General features: G+C 46.3%; 1 protein-coding gene across 1 annotated transcript; it reads right to left on the bottom strand.

The window, feature by feature from the left end:
• Positions 1-702: 702 nt before the first annotated feature.
• On the bottom strand, positions 703-10,892 carry Spats1 (spermatogenesis associated serine rich 1). The gene is made up of 9 exons (XM_090355555.1): positions 10,786-10,892; positions 10,309-10,385; positions 8,222-8,366; positions 6,881-6,999; positions 6,028-6,189; positions 4,142-4,262; positions 3,193-3,255; positions 1,656-1,771; positions 703-1,362 (listed from the first exon to the last, which is right to left on the bottom strand). Exons 2-9 carry the CDS (start codon positions 10,322-10,324, stop codon positions 1,334-1,336), a joined length of 771 nt encoding a protein of 256 aa, XP_090211681.1. The 5' UTR covers positions 10,325-10,385; positions 10,786-10,892; the 3' UTR covers positions 703-1,333.
• Positions 10,893-18,906: the final 8,014 nt, after the last annotated feature.

Below are 18,906 nucleotides of genomic sequence, written 5' to 3' on the forward strand. Positions count from 1 at the left end.
TTCCACAGTAAGGTTTCAGGGAGACCAGATCTGCAGTCCTCAGTCACCAACCAACACTCCCACCTTGTGGAGAGGATGTTGGCGAGGAAGACACTGAGAGGCAGGAGTTTGCCCACATCATATAGCCTGACTGTGGAGAACAGGCTTTTCTTTCCACCTCCTCCTCCACATGGTTGCTTCTACAATGTGTGAGAAGCTCCAAGAATAATGACTGATGACCAAAATTCTCTCCTTGCTTGGCTGTGTAGATAAGACAATACTGAAATGGAAATAAGCTACTGGACAATAGTATCTAATTACAGCCCTTACATTTTTCTGACATGTATTTGAGAAAATAACAAAAAGTAGTAATTAAATGAGAATTGTTTTAGTCAAAAATAATGTTCACTGCCATGAACCTCCGGTCATATCCTCCCCCTAAAAAACATGCAGGTGTTGAAATCTAACCCCCAAGGTAAAAGTATTAGAGATGAGGCTGTCATTTCCTAAGGAATGGATTAGGAAATTATTAGCAGTAAAGGCAATTGGAAAAGAATGCAATCAGACTCATAATGTAGACCCCAGGGGTGGGCACAATGGTGTATGCCTTTAGTCTCCACTTAGCCTAAGTAGCACAGGGAGACCTCATCTCAACAAAAAAAAAAAAAAAAAAGGAAAAGATCCCACAGAGCCAACCTGCCACTTCTGCCATCTGAGGAACTGGAAGTCCAACCTCACCAGACCTTGCATTTAGAATTCCTAGAGTCCAGAACTAGGAAAAATAAATTCCTGGTGTTTTTAAGCTATCCACAATGTAGAAATCTGTTAGGCAGAAGTCTGAGAAAATTAAACAGTATCTGTCTTGAATTGAGGGTATCTTTAGAAAACTAAGCTCACCTGAATAAAACGGAATGTGGACTAAATATATCAGTACTGAATTCTTTGAAGTTGACATCTGAATGTTCACGTTAGAAAATATACTTGACCTTAGGGGAACCATTCATGTAGTCATGTAGGTATACAGGCTTATGATGTCTTCCCACTCTGTGTTAAATAGTTAACAAAATAGTCACAATAGTAATATAAAAGACACACAGAGGGGGGATCTGAAAGGTTGCTTACAATCACAGAATGTAGGTGAAGCATAGGCAAGTGTTTGTGTAAAGATCTCACAACTTGTCTACAAATTCTGCAAGATTTCAAAATGTAAAGCTCAACAAGGCAAAGTACAGTGATTCCTCAGAGAAGCCATGATTTACAACAGTGACATTGTCAAAAACACAGCAACTGGATGAAGCTCGCTGGAGTGCAGTCAGTGCGTGCTTTGTGGGCATGTTTCTGAGCATGTTCCTGCTCAGGGTTTTCTTGGGAAGTCCAAAGTACCTGTGGATAGAGGCACGGAGTTAAAGGTTGTGCTTCCTTGCGAGACTAACATCTATCTACCAACGCATTGGACCCACGATGCCTGTCTGTGACATCTGCCCAGGGTGCCAGCTTGAAGGAGGAGCCATATCCATTCCACAAGAGGCTTGGCCTCTTCTCTCTTTCTTTCTGTGTGGAGCCTCTTAAAACCCTGCTCTTCTCTCTTTCTTTCTGTGTGGAGCCTCTTAAAACCCTGCTCTTCTGGACTCCTCTAGATTTTATCTTGGTTTTTTCTGAAGTTTCTTTAAACCCACCAGAAAAGAATATGCTCTGCATTAACGTAGGTGCAGGCTGCCAATACTCAAGTTCCTCAACTTCTTTTATCTCATTCTTCAAGTTGTTGGCCTTCTCCTTCTCCCAGAAAGGCAAGCTGCAGGAAGAAGAAAATTTGTCTGATGGGAAATTTACTAACAGAAATCACTGCATAAGGAACAGCATGCTCCAAAAGTTACATACACACAAATATTTAGCTTTCAAATTCAGAAATCATGTCTATAATTATAGCTACTCATGATGAAAAGATTAGAAAGATCATAGTTCCAGGCCAGACAAGGTTTTAAAAAAAAAAAAAAACTTTCCAGAGCAGGGAGTTTGGCCTACTGGTACAGTGCTTGCCTAGCATTCATGAAGACCAGGGTTCAATTCCTGGGTACCACATACACAGAAAAAGCAAGAAGTGGTGCTGTGGCTCAAGTGGTGGAGGTCTAGTCTTGAGAAAGCCCAAGGACAGTGCTCAGGCCCTGAGCTCAAGCCCAATACTGGCAAAAAAAAAAAAAAAAAAAGTTCAAGCCAGGCACCAGTGGCTCATGCCTATAATCCTACCTATTCAGGAAGCTGAGATCTGAGGATTGCAGTTCAAAGCCAGTCAAGGCACAAAACTCCATGAGACTCTTATCTCCAATTAACCACCAGAAAACCGAAGAGATGCTGTGGCTCAAGTGGTAGAGGTCTAGCTTTGAACTGAAAAGCTCAGGGATGAGCCCAGGCCAAGTTCAAGCCCCATGACCAACACACACACACACACACACACACACACACACACACACTCACACGCACAAAGTTCAAGAAGTTCAAGAGAATCTAGTTGTAACCAGAAAGATTGAACATGGTAGTATGACCCACATCAGGAGAAAAATCATTCCCTAGACATAGACCCAGAAATGACAGAATGAGGTAGCACACACACGGTTATTGTAAGAGATACAAAACAAAACAAGCTGCATGCTGGTGGCTCCCACCTGTAATCTTGGCTGCTGAGAAGGCTGAGATCTGGGAATCATAGTTCAAAGCCAATCTGTGCAGAAAAGTCTGGAGACTCTTACCGACAATAAACTACTCAGAAAAACCCAGAAGTAACTCTGTGGCTCAAGTGGTAGAGTCCTAGCCAGCCTTGAGCACAAAGCTCAGGGACAGTGCCCAGTCCCTGGATTTGAGCCCCCAGACTAGAAATAAAATAAGAGGAATGATATACTCTAGGAATACCAGAGTTCCCCATTCCTTTCAGTTTGGCCTCTGTAACTAAGTAAGCTCCCTAGAGGTAGTATTTCTTTCCTGGTATCTGCTCTATGTACAGACTCCTCTCGTGAAAGATAGCACAACCCATGGCAACTCACACTGTGTCCATCCCATGCCAAATGCCACAGATTCTTGACCTCCCTGTTTCCAACTGCCCCCTGGAATCCAAAAATCCCAGAGGTTCTTCAGGCTTTCCAGGCAGGTAAATAGGTAGGTGGGTGAATAGATGGATATGAGAGAATGTTTTCATAAATAAAACTTGGTGACAGAACTCACTTGGGAATTTGTGGAAGAGGTTCAAGTGGAATAAATGTATCAAATTTCTTCTCAAAAGGCACTCTGAAAAACAGAAGAAAAATATAACTATAAAATTAGTGTGGCTTGGGCCACGAGTTTGGCCTCGTGGTAGAATGCTTGCCTAGCATGTACAAAGACCAGGGTTCAGTTCCTCAATACCACATACATAGAAAAAGCCAGAAGTGGTGCTATGGATCAAGTGGCAGAGCTATATATAGCCTTGAGAAAGCCCAAGGACAGTGCTCAGGCCCTGAGTTCAAGCCCCAGGACTGGCTAATAATAGTAATAGTAATACACTTAGGGATGGGAATGTGTCATAGTGATAGAGTGCTTGCCTAGCATACTTGAAGCCCTGGGTTCAATTCCTCAGTACCACATACACAGAAAAAGACAGAAGTGACACTGTTGCTCAAGTGGTAGAGCACTAGTCTTGAGCAAAAGATGCTCAGGGGCAGTGCCCAGGCTCTGAATTCAAGCCCCAGGACTAAAAAAAATAAAATAAAATAATAGTACAAATTTATAGCTGGGCACTGGTGGCTCATACCTGTAAATCTAACTACTCAAGTTGAGATCTGAGGATTATAGTTCAAAGACAGCCAGGACAGGAAAGTCGGTGAGACTCTTATCTCCAATTAACCCACCAGAAAACCAGAAGTGACACTGTGGCTCAAAGTGGTACAGCATTGGCCTTGAGCAGAAGAAATCAAAGCCCCAAGTTCAAACCCAACAACAAAACTACATAAACACATAAATAAATAAATAATCCATAGGGAAATAGAGGTATGTATGTTTCAAATAGCAGAGTACCAGCCTGGAGTGAAAAAGTCAAGTGCCCTCAATTCAAGCTCCAGTTTTGGCAAGCAACACACATAATAGGCACAGTTCCTTTAGAGGTTTAACGAAATAACTTGGAAATTAACATGCTTACAGTGCAAAGTTCACTGGTGGCAGGGTTGCGCCTTCTCTATAGAAGCCCTCACTCTGTTCTGGAATTGCATATGGATTATCCCCGGGATTCAGCACTGGGATTCCATTCCTGGGATCAATATCTGTGGAAAGTTTGAAAACACATCACACAGAGAACCCAAGATGATCCATGGATTCTCGCCACCCACTTGAGCAAAATCAAAGCCGACTATTTCAGTTGAATAAGTTACATCCAGGTATCCTTAAAGTTCTCCTTCATGAGTACCTTGCCTTGAGGAGAGAAAAGTAGATGTGCGAGCCTATGTTTACAACATTTCCCAGGAGAAAAGACGCTTGAATTCAGACGGAGTGTTTTGGCTTGAACTCCAGACGGAATGACAAATGTCTATGACATGATTTGAAAGATCCCGGACTTTAAAAAATGTTTAAACTCAGCTGGGCCTTAGTGGTTCACACCTGTAATCCTAGATGCTCAGGAAGCTGTGAGCTGAGGATTGTTGTTCAAAGCCAGCTCAGCAGACAAATTCATCTCCCATTAACCAGCAGAAGACTAGAAGTGGGGATGAGACTCGAGTGATAAAGAGTACCAGCCTTGATCAACGAGCTAAGCAAGACTGAAGCGCCCTGGATTCAAACTCCAACTGCAGCACAAAAATAAATAACAGGGGGCTGGGAGTTTGGCCTAGTGGTTAAAGTGCTTGCCTAGCATGCATGAAGACCCGGGTTCGATTCCTCGGTACCAAATACATAGAAAAAAGCCAGAAGTGGTGCTGAGGCTCAAGTGGTAGAGCTCTAGCCTTGAGAAAGTCCAAGGACAGTGCTCAGGCCCTGAGCTCAAGCCCAGGACTGGCAAATAAATAAATAAATAAATAAATAAATCAATCAATCAATCAATCACAGTATGTGCTCTGGGCTAAGGATTATGGGATAATATAAAATATACTTTAGAAGCATCTGACAGCATCTAATCGAAGCAAAACTTATTCTCTTTGGACTTCAATGACTAATAACATGTTTGGACTTCTCTGCTAATAACTTTCTGAGAGAATTTCTCTGTTGTCAGAAAAATGTATATTCTCCGGGTGTGGTGGCTCACACCTGTAATCCTAGCTACTCAGGAGGCTGAGATCTGAGGATCAAGGTTCAAAACCAGCCCAGACACAAAAGGACCTGAGATTCGTCTCCAATGAACCTCTAGAAAATGAGAAGTGGGACTTGGCTCAATGATAGGGTGGTACTTTGAGCTGAAGGGCTGAGGAACAGTCCCAGGCCAAGTTCAAGCCCCATCTCACACACACACACACACACACACACACACACACACACACACACACACACACATACACACACACACCAAAGGAAAGAAAAGAAAAATTTATATTCCCATACATTGTGAATACTTAGCCAAAATGTTACCTGCCAAAAGCACTCAATTGGGTGCCAGCGATTCACACCTCTAATCCTAGCATCTTGAGTACAAGAGGCTGAAATCTGAAGGTCATGGTGTAAAACCAGCCAGGGCAGCAAAACCTGAGACTCTTACAAGACTAATGCTCTAACTCCTGAGCGCCAACCACCCTATGAGACTCTTTATCTCCAATTAACCACCAAAGACCTAAAGTGGAGGTGAATCTCAAGTAGTAGAATGCTAGCCTTGAACACAAAAGCTCAGAGACAGTGCCCAAGCCTGAGATCAAGCAACAGGAGCATGCACATGCATGTGCAAGCACACACAAACACACACCCCCTCTGTTTTCCTATCTTCCTAGCTGCATTAGGATGACATGGTAACCTTGGAGATCTGACCCCCAATTACAAAACTCAAGGTCTTCAGAATTCAGGCCCTCATTGGCATTGAGCAGTAAAAGTCCAGGAAGAGAGCATTACCGTATTTCTTCCTCCCAAGGATCTTGTCCACTGTCCTTTCTGACAGAGACCTCTTGTTTCCAAGGAAAATCCCATTAAAGAAGCACTGCTTTCCAACATGGTAGGTATGGATATTACTGCTGGACCTCGGGTAAAATGTCCACTCAGGACGCTGCCCATCTTCTGCAAGACATCAGAGTCATTTCATTAATACCAACCCTGCCTCACAGTCCAACCCAGTCAATATCTTGCTATGTAGCCCAGCATGGCAGCAAACCTGTCATCATCTTGAGGCACTGTGCGTGTGTGTGTGTACTCACCTTGGGATTTGAACTCAGGGTGCTGTGTCCCTGAGCTCTTTCACTCAAGGCTAGCACTATATCACTTTGAGCTATAAAGCCATTTCCAGTTTTCTGGTGGCTAACTGGAAGGAAGTATCTCATGAATGTTTTCCTGCCTGAGCTAGCTGCTAACTTCAATCCTCAGATCTCAGCCTCTTAAGTAACTAGGACCACAGTCGTGAGCCACCAGCACCCAGCTGTCCTTGAGCTTTAGTGCTCAAGCCTGGTGTTAACCACTTGAGCCACAGCTCCACATCTGGCATTTTGCTGGTTAATTGGGGATAGGCATCTCACAGACTTTGGGCTGGCTTGGAACTTGGATCCTCAGATCTCAGCCACCCAAGAGGCAAGGATTTCAGGTGTGGGCCACAGGCACCTGCTGGCACCAGCACCCGAAACGCATGACCATCATTCCCCAGCAGAGCTGTCCCGAGGATTAGCCGTGTGTCAGACACCTGGTACTAGTGGCTCACTGAACCACAAAGGCTGAAAAAACCAACACAGACATAGAGGAAGGCATTTGAGCCATTTACCTGTCAGACACCCAAGCAAGCTCAACTCCTCAGGGTGCTTGGGGACTTCAGACACTGAGTTTTCTGAAGAGTGATCTGAAGAGCGGAAACAGCACTTCCCACCTGGATCTGCAGCAGTCCTGGAGAGAAAGTAGAGGGATTCAGTCTTCAGTGACTCCAAATGGGAGTTAGCGTCTGCCCTTACAGGTCACAGTAGCATTCCATTATTCTCATAGAGATCTGAGCCTATTTCTCTAGAAAAGTCTCCAGTTTATCATTTGTTTATTCACAATTGCGGGGAGCTGAAACATATTCAAAATATAGATGTTGTAAAACAATGTGGCGGTTCAGAAAGTTAAATGTAAAGGCTAGGCAGGATGGCTCACATCTGTGATCCTCACATGTTGGAAACGGGATATTTAAATACTCAGGAGCTGAAAACTAGGAAGACGGAGGCTTAAGGCTAAAGAAGATAAAAAAAAAAATTAGCAAGACTCCATTTCAACTAGTACAAAAGCTGAACGTGGCAACAGTTGATTGGTTTATCAGCTAAACAGTAAATGTAAATAGGAGCATCACTGTCTAGGCCAGCTCAGGCACACACATGAGAACTAGGCATTTTAGGTCTTAGAAAAATAATTAAGTCAGGGACTGGGAGTTTGGCCTAGTGGTAGAGTGCTTGCCTAGCATGCATGAACACCTGGATTCAATTCCTCAGTACCAGATACATAGAAAAAAGCCAGAAGTGGTTCTGTGACTCAAGTGGTAGATCTCTAGCCTTGAGAAAGTCCAAGGACAGTGCTCAGGCCCTTAGTACAAGCCTGGCAAAAAAAATAAATAATAATTAAGAAAAAAAAGATTGAGGTTGAAATGCATAGTATAGTACCTGCCTAGCAAAAGCAAGGGCTTAAATTCAAAGCCAAGTTATCAAATTAAAAGAGTTAAACATAGAATTACTATCTGACCTAGAAACTGCACTAAACTCTAGTGACTCCCTGTTCCCAGCCACCATCTATGTCCTTTCCCCAAACAGGCAACCACTGTCCAGTTACAAATAGAAACAGATCTTTTTTTCCCCACTACTAGGGTTTGAATTCAGGGCCTGGACCATATATATCCCCTACCTTTTTCACTCAAGGCTAGTGCCCGCTTAAACCACAGCTCTAGTTTTTTGGTGGTTTATTTGAGATAACACAGACTTTCCTGCCTAAGCTGCCTCTGAACCGCAATCCTCAGATCTCAGCCTCCTCCATAGCTAGGATTACAGGCGTGAGCCATGGACAACAAACTTAATGAATGGCTTCTGGATCAGAGTTTATCCCATGTTGATGGCTCCTCACCAGACCCTAGGCCCTGACTTACTTGTGGTCAGGATCCTCCCTGTCAAGGCCTAGGGGCTCACAGGCATGAGTGCCTGTCTCCACTGCTGATTGGGAGCTGGTCTTCTCATTACAGGGCATGGTTCTGGCAAAGCAGCCCTTCGATTCTACAGCATCATTCTCAGCACCTGCAGCGCAGAGATATCACTAATTATTAACTTATTGAAGTACCTGGCACTCTATCTTGTTCCCTATACTGTTTTTCATTTGTTTGGTCAGTCATGGGGCTAGAACTCTGGGCCTGGGTGTTATCCATGAGCTCTTCAGCTCAAGGCTACCACCCTACCCCTACCACGCCACAGCCCCACTTCTGGTTTTTCTAGTGGTTAGAGATAAGAGTTTCATGGGCTTTGAATGGCAGTCCTCGGATCACAGCTACCGTGTACACCTGGCTGTTTTTGTCCTTTTTTTCTATTAAATAGTTGTGCAAAGGAGGTTCAAGTCCCCAGTTGGGTTATGCAAACAGAATGCATCTTCATCAATGTCACCCATTTTTCTCTTCTTTCCCCATCCCATTCCTACCCTCAAGTTATGTAGTTCAATTTCTACATAGTATGTATTGATTATAATGACAGCATTTATTCACTCTAAAATAAAAGGGGGGCAGGAGTTTGGCCTAGTGGTAGACTGCTTGCCTAGCATACACGAAGACCTGGGTTCGATTCCTTGGTACCACATACATAGAAAAAAGGCAGAAATGGTGCTGTGGCTCAAGTAGTAGAGCTCTAGCCTTGAGAAAACCCAAGGACAGTGCCCAGGTCCTGGGTTCAAGGCCCAGGACTAGCCAGGCATTGGTGGCTTGCACTGTTATCAGGAGGCTATGATCTGATGACTGAGGTTTGAAGTCAGACCAGGTGACTCTTGTCTCTAACCAGCAAAAAGACAGAAATGGAGCTCTGGTTAAACTGGTAGAGTGCCAGTATCAGCACCAAAAAGAATAAATAAAAGGAAGCACCTCAGGTGAGTGCGGCCCGACCCAGGTAAGAAGTGCTGTCCTGGAACTGTGCCCAGGTACAGAGGAGCCAATGGGGTGCCAGTAGCTGAAATAAGGCTGGGGCAGGAACAAGATGCCTAACAGGGAGAAGAAAGGCCCCAAGAACCTATGGGAATTACCCTTGCAAGAGGCCACAAAAGGAGCCGGGAGTTTGGCCTAGTAGTAGAGTGCTTGCCTAGCATGCATGAAGACAATGGTTGGATTCCTCGGTACCACATACATAGAAAAACCTGGAAGTGGTGCTGAGGCTCACGTGGTAGAGCTCTAGCCTTGAGAAAGTCCAAGGACAGTGCTCAGGCCCAGAGCTCAAGCCCAGGACAGGCAAAAAAAAAAAAAAAGAAAAAAAAAGAGGCCACAAAAGAAGTGTCAACAAGGATAGTATAGACTGCACTTTGTGCCCATAATGCAACACAATTAGAAATCAGTGATAAAACACAGCCAGAAAACTCACACACCTCCAAATAACTCACATAAAAGAAGAAATCATAATGGGAGTCAGGAGTGTTTAATAATCAAGGTACATAAATACATATATCAAAGCTTGTCCGTTTCAACTAAAGCAGTAATTACAAACTGGAAATATTAGATGTTTCATAACATTATATTTTTTTGCCAGTCCTAGGGCTTGAGGTCAGGGCCTGAGCACTGTCCATGGGCTTTCGCATGGCTAGAGCTCTACCACTCAAGCCACAGCACCACTTCTTGCTTTTTCTATGTGTGTGGTACTGAGGAATCAGACCTTTCTGTGCCAGTACTAGGGACTTGAACTCACGGCCTTCTTAGGATTTCACTCAAGGAAGGTGCTCTACCACTTGGGCCACAGCTCCATTTCCCCAGGCCTTTTTTTTTTTTTCTTCCTCACTGGGAGTGAGCAGTTTTGCTCTGCCACAAAGCAACAGGATCACGGCCTGGGCTCTCTAAAACTCTAAGCCAAAAGAAACCTTTTCTAAGTTGACTGTCTCTAGAAAAATTTGACAACAAGAAAGCTCACTAACACACTGGCTTTGCTGGCTCCAGCAAACTTAAGACAAGGGGACGGAGCCACACCCCACCCTCCTGATTTCTTAGAACTCAACTGAATCCACTCTCCATCTCGGTCCTTCCGGAGTCTCTCTTTTCTGCAATCTTCTCCAGCTCTCAGCAATGGATCACTCTTGAAAAGGAGAGAGGGAGGAGAAGACCTCAGAGCCTTGGCCTGTGGCCTATGCTTTCAGTCAATGCAAGGGGGAGGGGAGGGGGAGAGAAGGAGGGAAGAGGAGAGGGAGAGGGGGGGGAGAGGAGAGGGAGGGGGAGAGAGGAGAGAGGGAGGGGGAGAGGGAGAGAGAGAGAGGAGATGGGGAGGGGCGAGAGGAGAGGGAGGGGGAGAGGGATGGAGGGGGAGAGAGGAAGGGGGGAGAGGGGGCAGAGGGGGAGGAGAGGGAGGAGGAGGGCGGGAGGGAGGGGGTACAGGTCTCTGTAAGGAAGGGCACCACACCCCACTGGGGGCCGGGCCGGCTGACGCCCCCAGCAGGGCGGCTCCTTCCCTTCCCTTCCCGCGGGGAGGCCCGGCGCACCTCAGCTGCGGTGCCTCCTCGCCCAGGGGCTGACCCAGCTCCGAACACCAACCGCCACCGCCGCCCGGAGCCTGGAGCCGGGAGACCGCGAGGCTGCCCGCCACCACCGACGCCAGGAGGCCGCGTTCCGGGGTTGCCAGGACGCCGGGTCGCCTCCCGCCGGTGGCGTCTGCGCCTGCGCCCCCGGCCCCGCCCCTCCGGCCCCGCCCGCCTGGCCCCGCCCCGCCCCCTTTGGCCCCGCCCCCGGACCGCCCGGCCCCGCCCTCGCCCCGCCCCAGCCCCCGCCCCCTCCTGCCCCGCCCCGCCCCGCAGGATGCCATCTTCCCTGAGTGTCAAAATAGAAAACCGACGGGGCCCAAGGGCGCGCCAAGGTCACCCAGAAGGCAGGTCCTCTCCAAGCGTCCCCACTCCTGACGCCAATTTAACAATCACACAGAGAAGACTGCCCGAAGACACGCTCACTCCCTCCATCCACGTTTACACCTGATTCTTCTCCTTACGCGGGGGGAAGTTAAAAGTTACTTTTATTCTTTTTAACTGATTACAAAAACGGAGATCCTATAGAAATCCTAGGACTGGGGCTGGGAGTTTGGCCCAGTGGTAGAGTGCTTGCCTAGAATACACAAACACCAGGGCTCGATTCCCTGGTACCACATACATACACACAAAAAGCCCCAACTGGGGCTGTGGCTCAAGAGGCAGAGCGCTAGCCTTGAGGAAAAAGTCCAAGGACAGCGCTCAGGCCCTGAGTTCAAGCCCCAGGACTGGCAAAAAAAAGAAATCCTAGAAAGGTAGTAATATTTGTAATCCAATGAGCCAAAGATCAACTGCTCTCTGAGGGTCTAATGCTGAATAATGAATCACTCACAAAATTTGTTGTTTTTGAAAATAGTGGTTCCTATAAATATCTGGATTCTTCCTTCTTTTTCAGGAGAGAGGTTTAGAGCTAAATCTCCCTACATAGCCCAAATGAACCTCAGGCTCACTGTGTAGTTGAGGCTGGCCTTGAACGTATGGTCTTACTGCCTCCACCTCCCAAGTGCTTACACTACAGGAGAGTACCACCACCCTCAGCTGTTCTCATCAGATTTTGAGGGCTCCCTAGGACAGGCTGCTCATGCTTGGGGTCTTTTCTGTCTCAGGAGTTAGCTGGAGCTTTCTCATTTGAGACTGGTGACTGACATTGCTTTTGGCTGGTCAGCTGGGCCTTTCCCTGGGACTTTTTTTTTTTTTTGTCAGTTGTGGGGCTTGAGCTCAGGGCCTACACACTGTCCCTGAGCTCCTTCACTCAAGGCTGGCACTCTACCACTTTGAGCCACAGTTCCACTTCCAATTTTTGAGCAGTTACTAAAGGGCCACAGGGCCTTTTCTACCATGTCTGGCTTTGAACCTCAGCCTCAGATCTAATCCTCCTGAGTAGCTAGGATTATAGGCGTAAGCCACCAGTTTCCACCTCCCTGAGACTTCTGTCATCACCTACATGTGGCTTTTCCCCATGCTTCTGGGTAATGTGAGCATCCTGGGAAACTAAGCAGAGGCATAAATGCCTTCTCCATGGTCACTGATGCAGAAGACCTAGAACCCACCTCTCACTAAAAGGACCAAGGTCACCTTGGGAATTAATGGTTGTTTATCTATTTGTTTAAAGTGACCATATGTGCCAATATAAAATTAAACTATATAAGGCCAGGCACATGCCTATAATCCTAGCTACTCAAGAGGCTGAGATCTGAGGACTGAAGTTCAAAGCCAGTCCAAGCACTAAAGTCTGTAAGATTCCAATTAACCACTAGAAAACCACAAGTGGTGCTGAGGCTCAAGAGTTAGGGTGGGTGCCTTGAGCTGAAGAGCTCAGGGATGGCGCCCAGGCCCAGAATTCAAGCCCCACAACTGACAAAAATAAAATAAAAAATTAAACTATGTACACAAATTTGCATCTAGCCTCCAAAAAGAAACATAACATTACAACCCTGGTCATTCCCCTTATTAAAGTTTTAAGTGGGCTTTGAACCTTGATCCTCAGAGCTCAGCCTCCTGAGTAGCTAGGTTTACAGACGTGAGCCACCGCAACCAGCTTAAGTCTGTACAATATCTCTATCTAACAAGCAAAAAGCCAGAAATGAGGCCATGGCTCAAGTGGTAGAGCACAGGGAAAAAAAAACAAGAACATTTAGCTCTGAATTTAAGCCCCAATACCAGTACAAATTAATCAATTAATTAAAGCCATCTTCCCCATTGTGCAATCCAGAATCCTGGTGTGTCTTGAACCTGACTCTTCTGGCTCTCAATGAAACTTGGGAACTTGGGGCTGCATGCCCCTCATGTAGAGGTGTTGAAGAAATGCAGCACATTGAATCAGATGAAATTTGTCATTTATGTAGTCATGCAAGATTGCATATTGGCACTTTCATGGGTTCGACTTAACTGTAAAAGATTGGATATTTTGAGGCTGGGAGTTTGGCCTAGTGTAGAATGCTTGCCTAGTATGCACAAAGACCCAGGTTTGAATGCTCAGTACCACATACATAGAAAAAGCCAGAAATGGTGCGGAGGCTCAAGTGGTAGAGTTCTAGCCTTAAGAAAGTCCAAGGACAGAGCTCAAGCCCAGGACTGGCAAAAAAATAAAAAATAAATAAAAAAGTTGGACGTTTCTAGCAAGTTCCATAGCGAGGTCAGAGGTCTGGAGCTTAGCCTCCACTCTAGTCTTTACTCTACAGGACCCCACTGGGGTTCACTGAGCAGGAGCTAGGTTGAGAGAGGAAGGATAAACAGGGAGCAATATGGTAAGAGCAGGTAGACCAAGACAGCAGATAGACACAGACACAGGGAGGGCAGTTCGACTTCTTTCCACTTCCCATGACACCTGCAATCCTGACCCTGGAGGCCAGCAGTAAGAACTGTGGGTCTTGTAGCGGAGAGTTTGGCCCCTAAGTGGTAGAGTGCTTGCCTACCATACACAAAGACCGGGGTTCAATTCCTTGGCACCACATACACAGAAAAACCGGAAGTAATGCTGTGGCTCAAATGGTAGAGCATGAACTTTGAGGAAAGCCCAAGGACAGTGCTCAGGCCTTCAATGAGAGGAAAAACACAACAGCCCCAGGGAAAGTTATCAACTAAATCCTAGCCTCTTCCTCCTGAGATTTGAAATTCGAGCCTGTTAAAATATATTTGACAGCTGAGGACTCAAAGACATCGTTTGTCTTTGTCCTTGCCTAGCTCAAAGTTACAAGTGAAATTGATTGCAGGGGGAGTCTAAAACACCTCCCCCACCCCCACCCCAAAAAAAGCCCCACCAAAACCCTTTCAGAGGGGCCTGACTTCCTCAATATCAGACAAAGGTCACCAGCCACAAACCTTCATAGCACATGCACGTCCTACCAGCAAACACCAGAGGGCAGTGTAAACCCAGACAAGGAGAAGCAGCTCTGACCCGGCCTCTCTACCTCAGTCTTCAGCCTGGAGCCTGGTAGGACCTTAGCAGACATTGAGGAGAAGCACTGTCAACAACATTCAGTGGTGACTAAAGAGGGAGAAATGGAGCAAGAGAGTATAAGCTACTCTGAACTGGCTATGCACCAAGCCCTCATCTTCGAAGTTCTCACTATGAGCTAGGGGCAGGAAACAGTACCAGACACCTATGTTCCAGGCACAATACCACGTATAGGGACTCAAAGGTGAATAAAATGCCCTCCTTTTCCCAGCCAAGTACCTGATAGCCATGACAACCTCTGGACCAGAGCAGAATTCATAGCACGGTAAAATATCATTGGTTTCTTCCCCATGTACAGAAAGACATACTGGGCCAAGTGGTAGTTCAGTAGAAGAACACTTACTTGCCTAGCATGCCCAAGGCCTTGGGTTCAATCCCCAGCACTGTAGGAAACAGACAAGCTAGGAGGAGGGTAGCTGGCAGCACCCAGATATTAAAGCCAGGCTCCATGAAGTCACCATCGTCACTCGTGACCACTGCAGAGCTGGAATGAGCACACTCAGTGTTGAGAGGGCCCATGGGTTCTTTGTCTAGGCAGACTATCAGCACACTGCCCAGGGTTGGTCTGGGATGGTGTCTGTCCTCTCTAGGCAAGGAATAAAGGCAAAAGTTTCACTATTACATAGCTTCATTCTTTACCAGTGTCCCTCCGCACCCACTCAGGCCGGCCTGACCCCTCCCAGCTCCTTCCCCATCTCCTCGAGCCTGTCGAAGGGGCCCCTCCACCCATCTCTCTCTGGGATTCAGTGAATACTTTCCTCTCTGGACCCTACTGGCCTAGAGGCAGCAGAAAGTGCTGGCTGACCCAGTGCTGTCTTCAGCCATTATTAAGGAATTTTCCAAGGACATTTCCAAATAATTAAAGTGCCCCTATTATGCCTCACAACTCAATCTGTTACTCAACTTATTCTAAAATATTTTAGGGCCAAGAGTTTGGCCTAGTGGTAGCGTGCTTGCCTAGCATGCACGAAGACCCAGGTTTCATTCCTCAGTACCACATACATAGAAAAAAGCCGGAAGTGGTGCTGTGGCTCAAGTGGTAGAGCTCTAGCCTTGAGAAAGTCTAAGGACAGTGCTCAGGCCCTGAGCTCAAGCCCAGGACTGGCAATAAATAAATAAATAAATAATATAAAATATTTTAAGCATGTCCTTGACTTGTTAACAAAATTCCCTGAACATAATTATAACCTTTCATAATACACCTGGGGTGTATTCTCTGAACCTTCTTAGAGCAACTTAGCGTGGTATTTGTGTGCGAGCCAGTTTTAGGCCTTGGCCCTGCTAACTCAAAGCTAGCTCTCTATCACTAGAGGTACTTCCCAGCTTCCGATCTGGTGGCTAATTGGAGATAAGAGCCTCACAGACTTTCCTGCCCAGGCAGGCTTTGCATTGCCATCCTCAGATATCAGCCTCTTGAGTTGCTAGAATTACAGGCCTGAGCCATCAGCACCCAACTAACATAGGAGTGACTTAAAGGAAAGATTCCTCTCCTCGATCCCAGGCCTGAATAAGCAGTCCAAGGTGAGCCACAGCGAGTAGGGACTCAAGCTTTCCCGTCCTCTTGCTCAGTGATTACTAGGTGATACACTTCTCATTACCTTTGTCATGTCTCCTTTTTCCTCCGACCCCTGTACAAGGGCATTGTATTCAGGGCCATGTATTGGCTAGGCACATGCTCTAGGACTTGAGCTCTGCTCCCAGACCAAAGCCAGTCCAAGTCTTTGCAACTCCATCTCCAAAATAACCTGCAAAAAGCAGGGCTTGATGCTGGTGCTGGTGGCTCACGCCTGTAATCCTAGCTACTCAGGAGGCTGAGATCTAAAGATCACAGTTCAAAGCCACCATGAGCAAGAAAGTCCATGAGACTCTTATCTCCAAATAACCATAAGAATATTGGAAGTGGAGCTGCGCCTCAAAGTGATAGAGCATTAACAGTGCCTGGGCTCCAAGTTCAAGCCCCACAACCCACAAAAAAAAAAAAATCAGACTTGAAATAGGGCTCTAAGTGGTAGAGTACTAGCTGAGGAAGCAAGCAAATGAGAAGAATTCAAGGCCCTGACTTCAAACCCCAATACCACACACACAAAAAAAGTCTATAGTAATCTCATTAGTCCTTGAATAGATAGAAAACCAAATACATGAGCTTTCTAGAATTACATGTATTAACACATTCACAATACACACATAATTCTTCTGCATGCTATTAAGCAAATCACTCTCTGCTGTTCCACCTGTAAAGTAAAAATAACAAAATAACAACTCACATTGTTACTTAGAAAACTTGGAGAATGGGCAGTTGTTGTGCCAAGATTATCCTATGTTCTGGGAATGACCCCCCCTCCCTTGCTCAGGGCCCATGTACTTGAACCTCAGGTGGCAACAGCTTGATGCTCAGTGGTTAGACACCTGAGCTCTGATTAATCTTAAAGCGACCAGTGGTTTGAGTTACCAAATAGCCAATCAGGTGGTTTTAACTATGGAATTCCCCTATGAAAGCTGTGTAAAATCCTTGTTCAGGGCCTCTTAGCGTTGCCGCTACGGGTACGCGGAGGTCCGGGTCTAGACTCGTAATAAACGACCCTCGCTTTTTAGCTTTGACTGTGGCCTCTGGTGGTCTTTTGGGGGTTCTAGGAATTCGGGTACAACACAGTGGCTGGTGATACAACACTTGGAGGGCCTATGAAAGGCCCTGCGTTTCATCCCCAGCACGAGAGAAATAAAAATGAAAAGCAAGTCCGGCTGGGCACTGGTGGTGCACAGCTGTGATCCTAACAACTCAAAAGGTCGAGATCTGCGGAAAAGTCTGTGCAACTCTTTCCTCCCATTAAGCAGCAGAAGCCGGAAGCCAAGGTACGGCTCCAGGGGTGGAGTGCCAATCTAGATAGGGGAAAAAAAATAAAACAGTGAGAGGGTGAGGCCTTGGGTTTACGCCCAAGGCTGGCCTATTAAAAACAAAGCCGTACAGCGAGGCCCGGTGAGGAGCGCCTGCAGCCCCCAGCTCCTGGGCCTCTTCAGGCCCTGTCCTCCTGCTCCTGCTCCGGGCTCCGTCCCGAGGCGCCACGTGCAGGCTGTTCCCAGTCAAAGCCAGAGCAAGCAACCCTACCACTCGGGGTCCCCAGGGGGTGTGGGGATGCCATCGGCATCCCTTAGACTGGCCACAGCCACGGCTCTCCCAAGCCAATTAACAAACACATCGCACGGGGGACCTTCCCAGGGTGAACTCTTAAACCCCACTGCATTTACAGGGGGAAGTGAGCTCCCCGATGAGTCCCCAGGACCAGGCAACCCCCCCACACACACACCCCCATCCGTAATCCTAGCAACTCAGGCAGCAGAGATTTGAGAATCCAGGTTTGAAGTCAGCCTGTGAGACATTTATATCCAATTAACCAGCAAAAAGCTGGAAGTGGAGCTGTGGCTCAAGTGGCAGAGCACCACCCTTGCATGAAAAAACTGAGGAAGCGTACCCTGGCCCCAAGTTCAAGCCCCAGTACCAGCATACCCAAAACATGAAAAGGAAGACAAAAAGCACCACTAACAACCAGGGAGGAAGAACCTCAAATAGTATGCACAAAACCCAGATGGAGAGCTGAAGTTCAAGGGCACTCCATGTACACTTTAAACTTTGACATGAAATTCCTACAAATATTAAGACGGGGGTCAGCACACCTGAGAGCAGTTCCAAGTAACTTCCCTGCCACTGAGCCCCTTCGCCCGCCTTCAGCTGTCTTGGGAAGCTGCAGACCTTAAGATTAACTTCCTCATCAACTAACAGAACAGGCACATCCAGAGCCTAAGAACCACAAGGCTTCTCCAGGAAATACTAAGCAGAAGTGACTCAACAAATAGCATCACATTTTTTAAAAAGAAAATGATTAATTTTGACAAAAATCATAAGATAGGGAGAAACCTACTTCAAACAGAAGCCACTAAAAAAAATTCTAAGTGAGAGAAGTTAGTCACAAAATATCACATGAAACTTTTATCTCTAAGAGCCAGCTTTGAGCAAAAAAAAGCCAAGAAAGAGTTGAAAGACCAGATTTCAAGCCCAAGTGCAGTCACACACACACACATACTAATAATAAATTTCATTAAATAAAAATATCAGTGTATAAATTATATTTCCATAAAGCTGTTTAAACCATGACAGCACACTACATCGAAATTAATCTAAGTCCTTGGCAGTACACTGGTCCAAGTTAATCTAAATTATGGACTTCCTACTATAATACAGAGGCTCTCTGGGCAAAATCTGGAAGATTTGGGAAAGAATTTCAGTCTTTCTCAAGGTCATCAGTCTTCTAGAAATCCCCATCTGTCTTTTGGTTCCTGTTCAAAAAACACTTGAAAAACCAAAACAAGCTTAAAACACACACACACACACTTTCAAAACAACACCTTGAACCTATGTGGGCTAGGGGAAAGGCAGAGAATCGTGGGCTAGACCTGGCCCCATCAGCCGACACAGCTGAGAATTCACAATTGCCATAGAAACTCAAGTCCAAAATAGACCATACATTTCCTCAGGGAAACTGCCTCAAAAAAATCCCAAATAAGGGCAGGCACTGGTGGTTCAGGAAGCTGAGATGTGAGGATTGCAGTTTACTGCCAGCCTAGAAGTGTGGCTC

Source organism: Megascapheus bottae, chromosome 22, assembly GCF_031878675.1.
Source record: "Megascapheus bottae isolate mThoBot1 chromosome 22, mThoBot2.hap1, whole genome shotgun sequence".
NCBI lineage: Eukaryota > Metazoa > Chordata > Mammalia > Rodentia > Geomyidae > Megascapheus > Megascapheus bottae.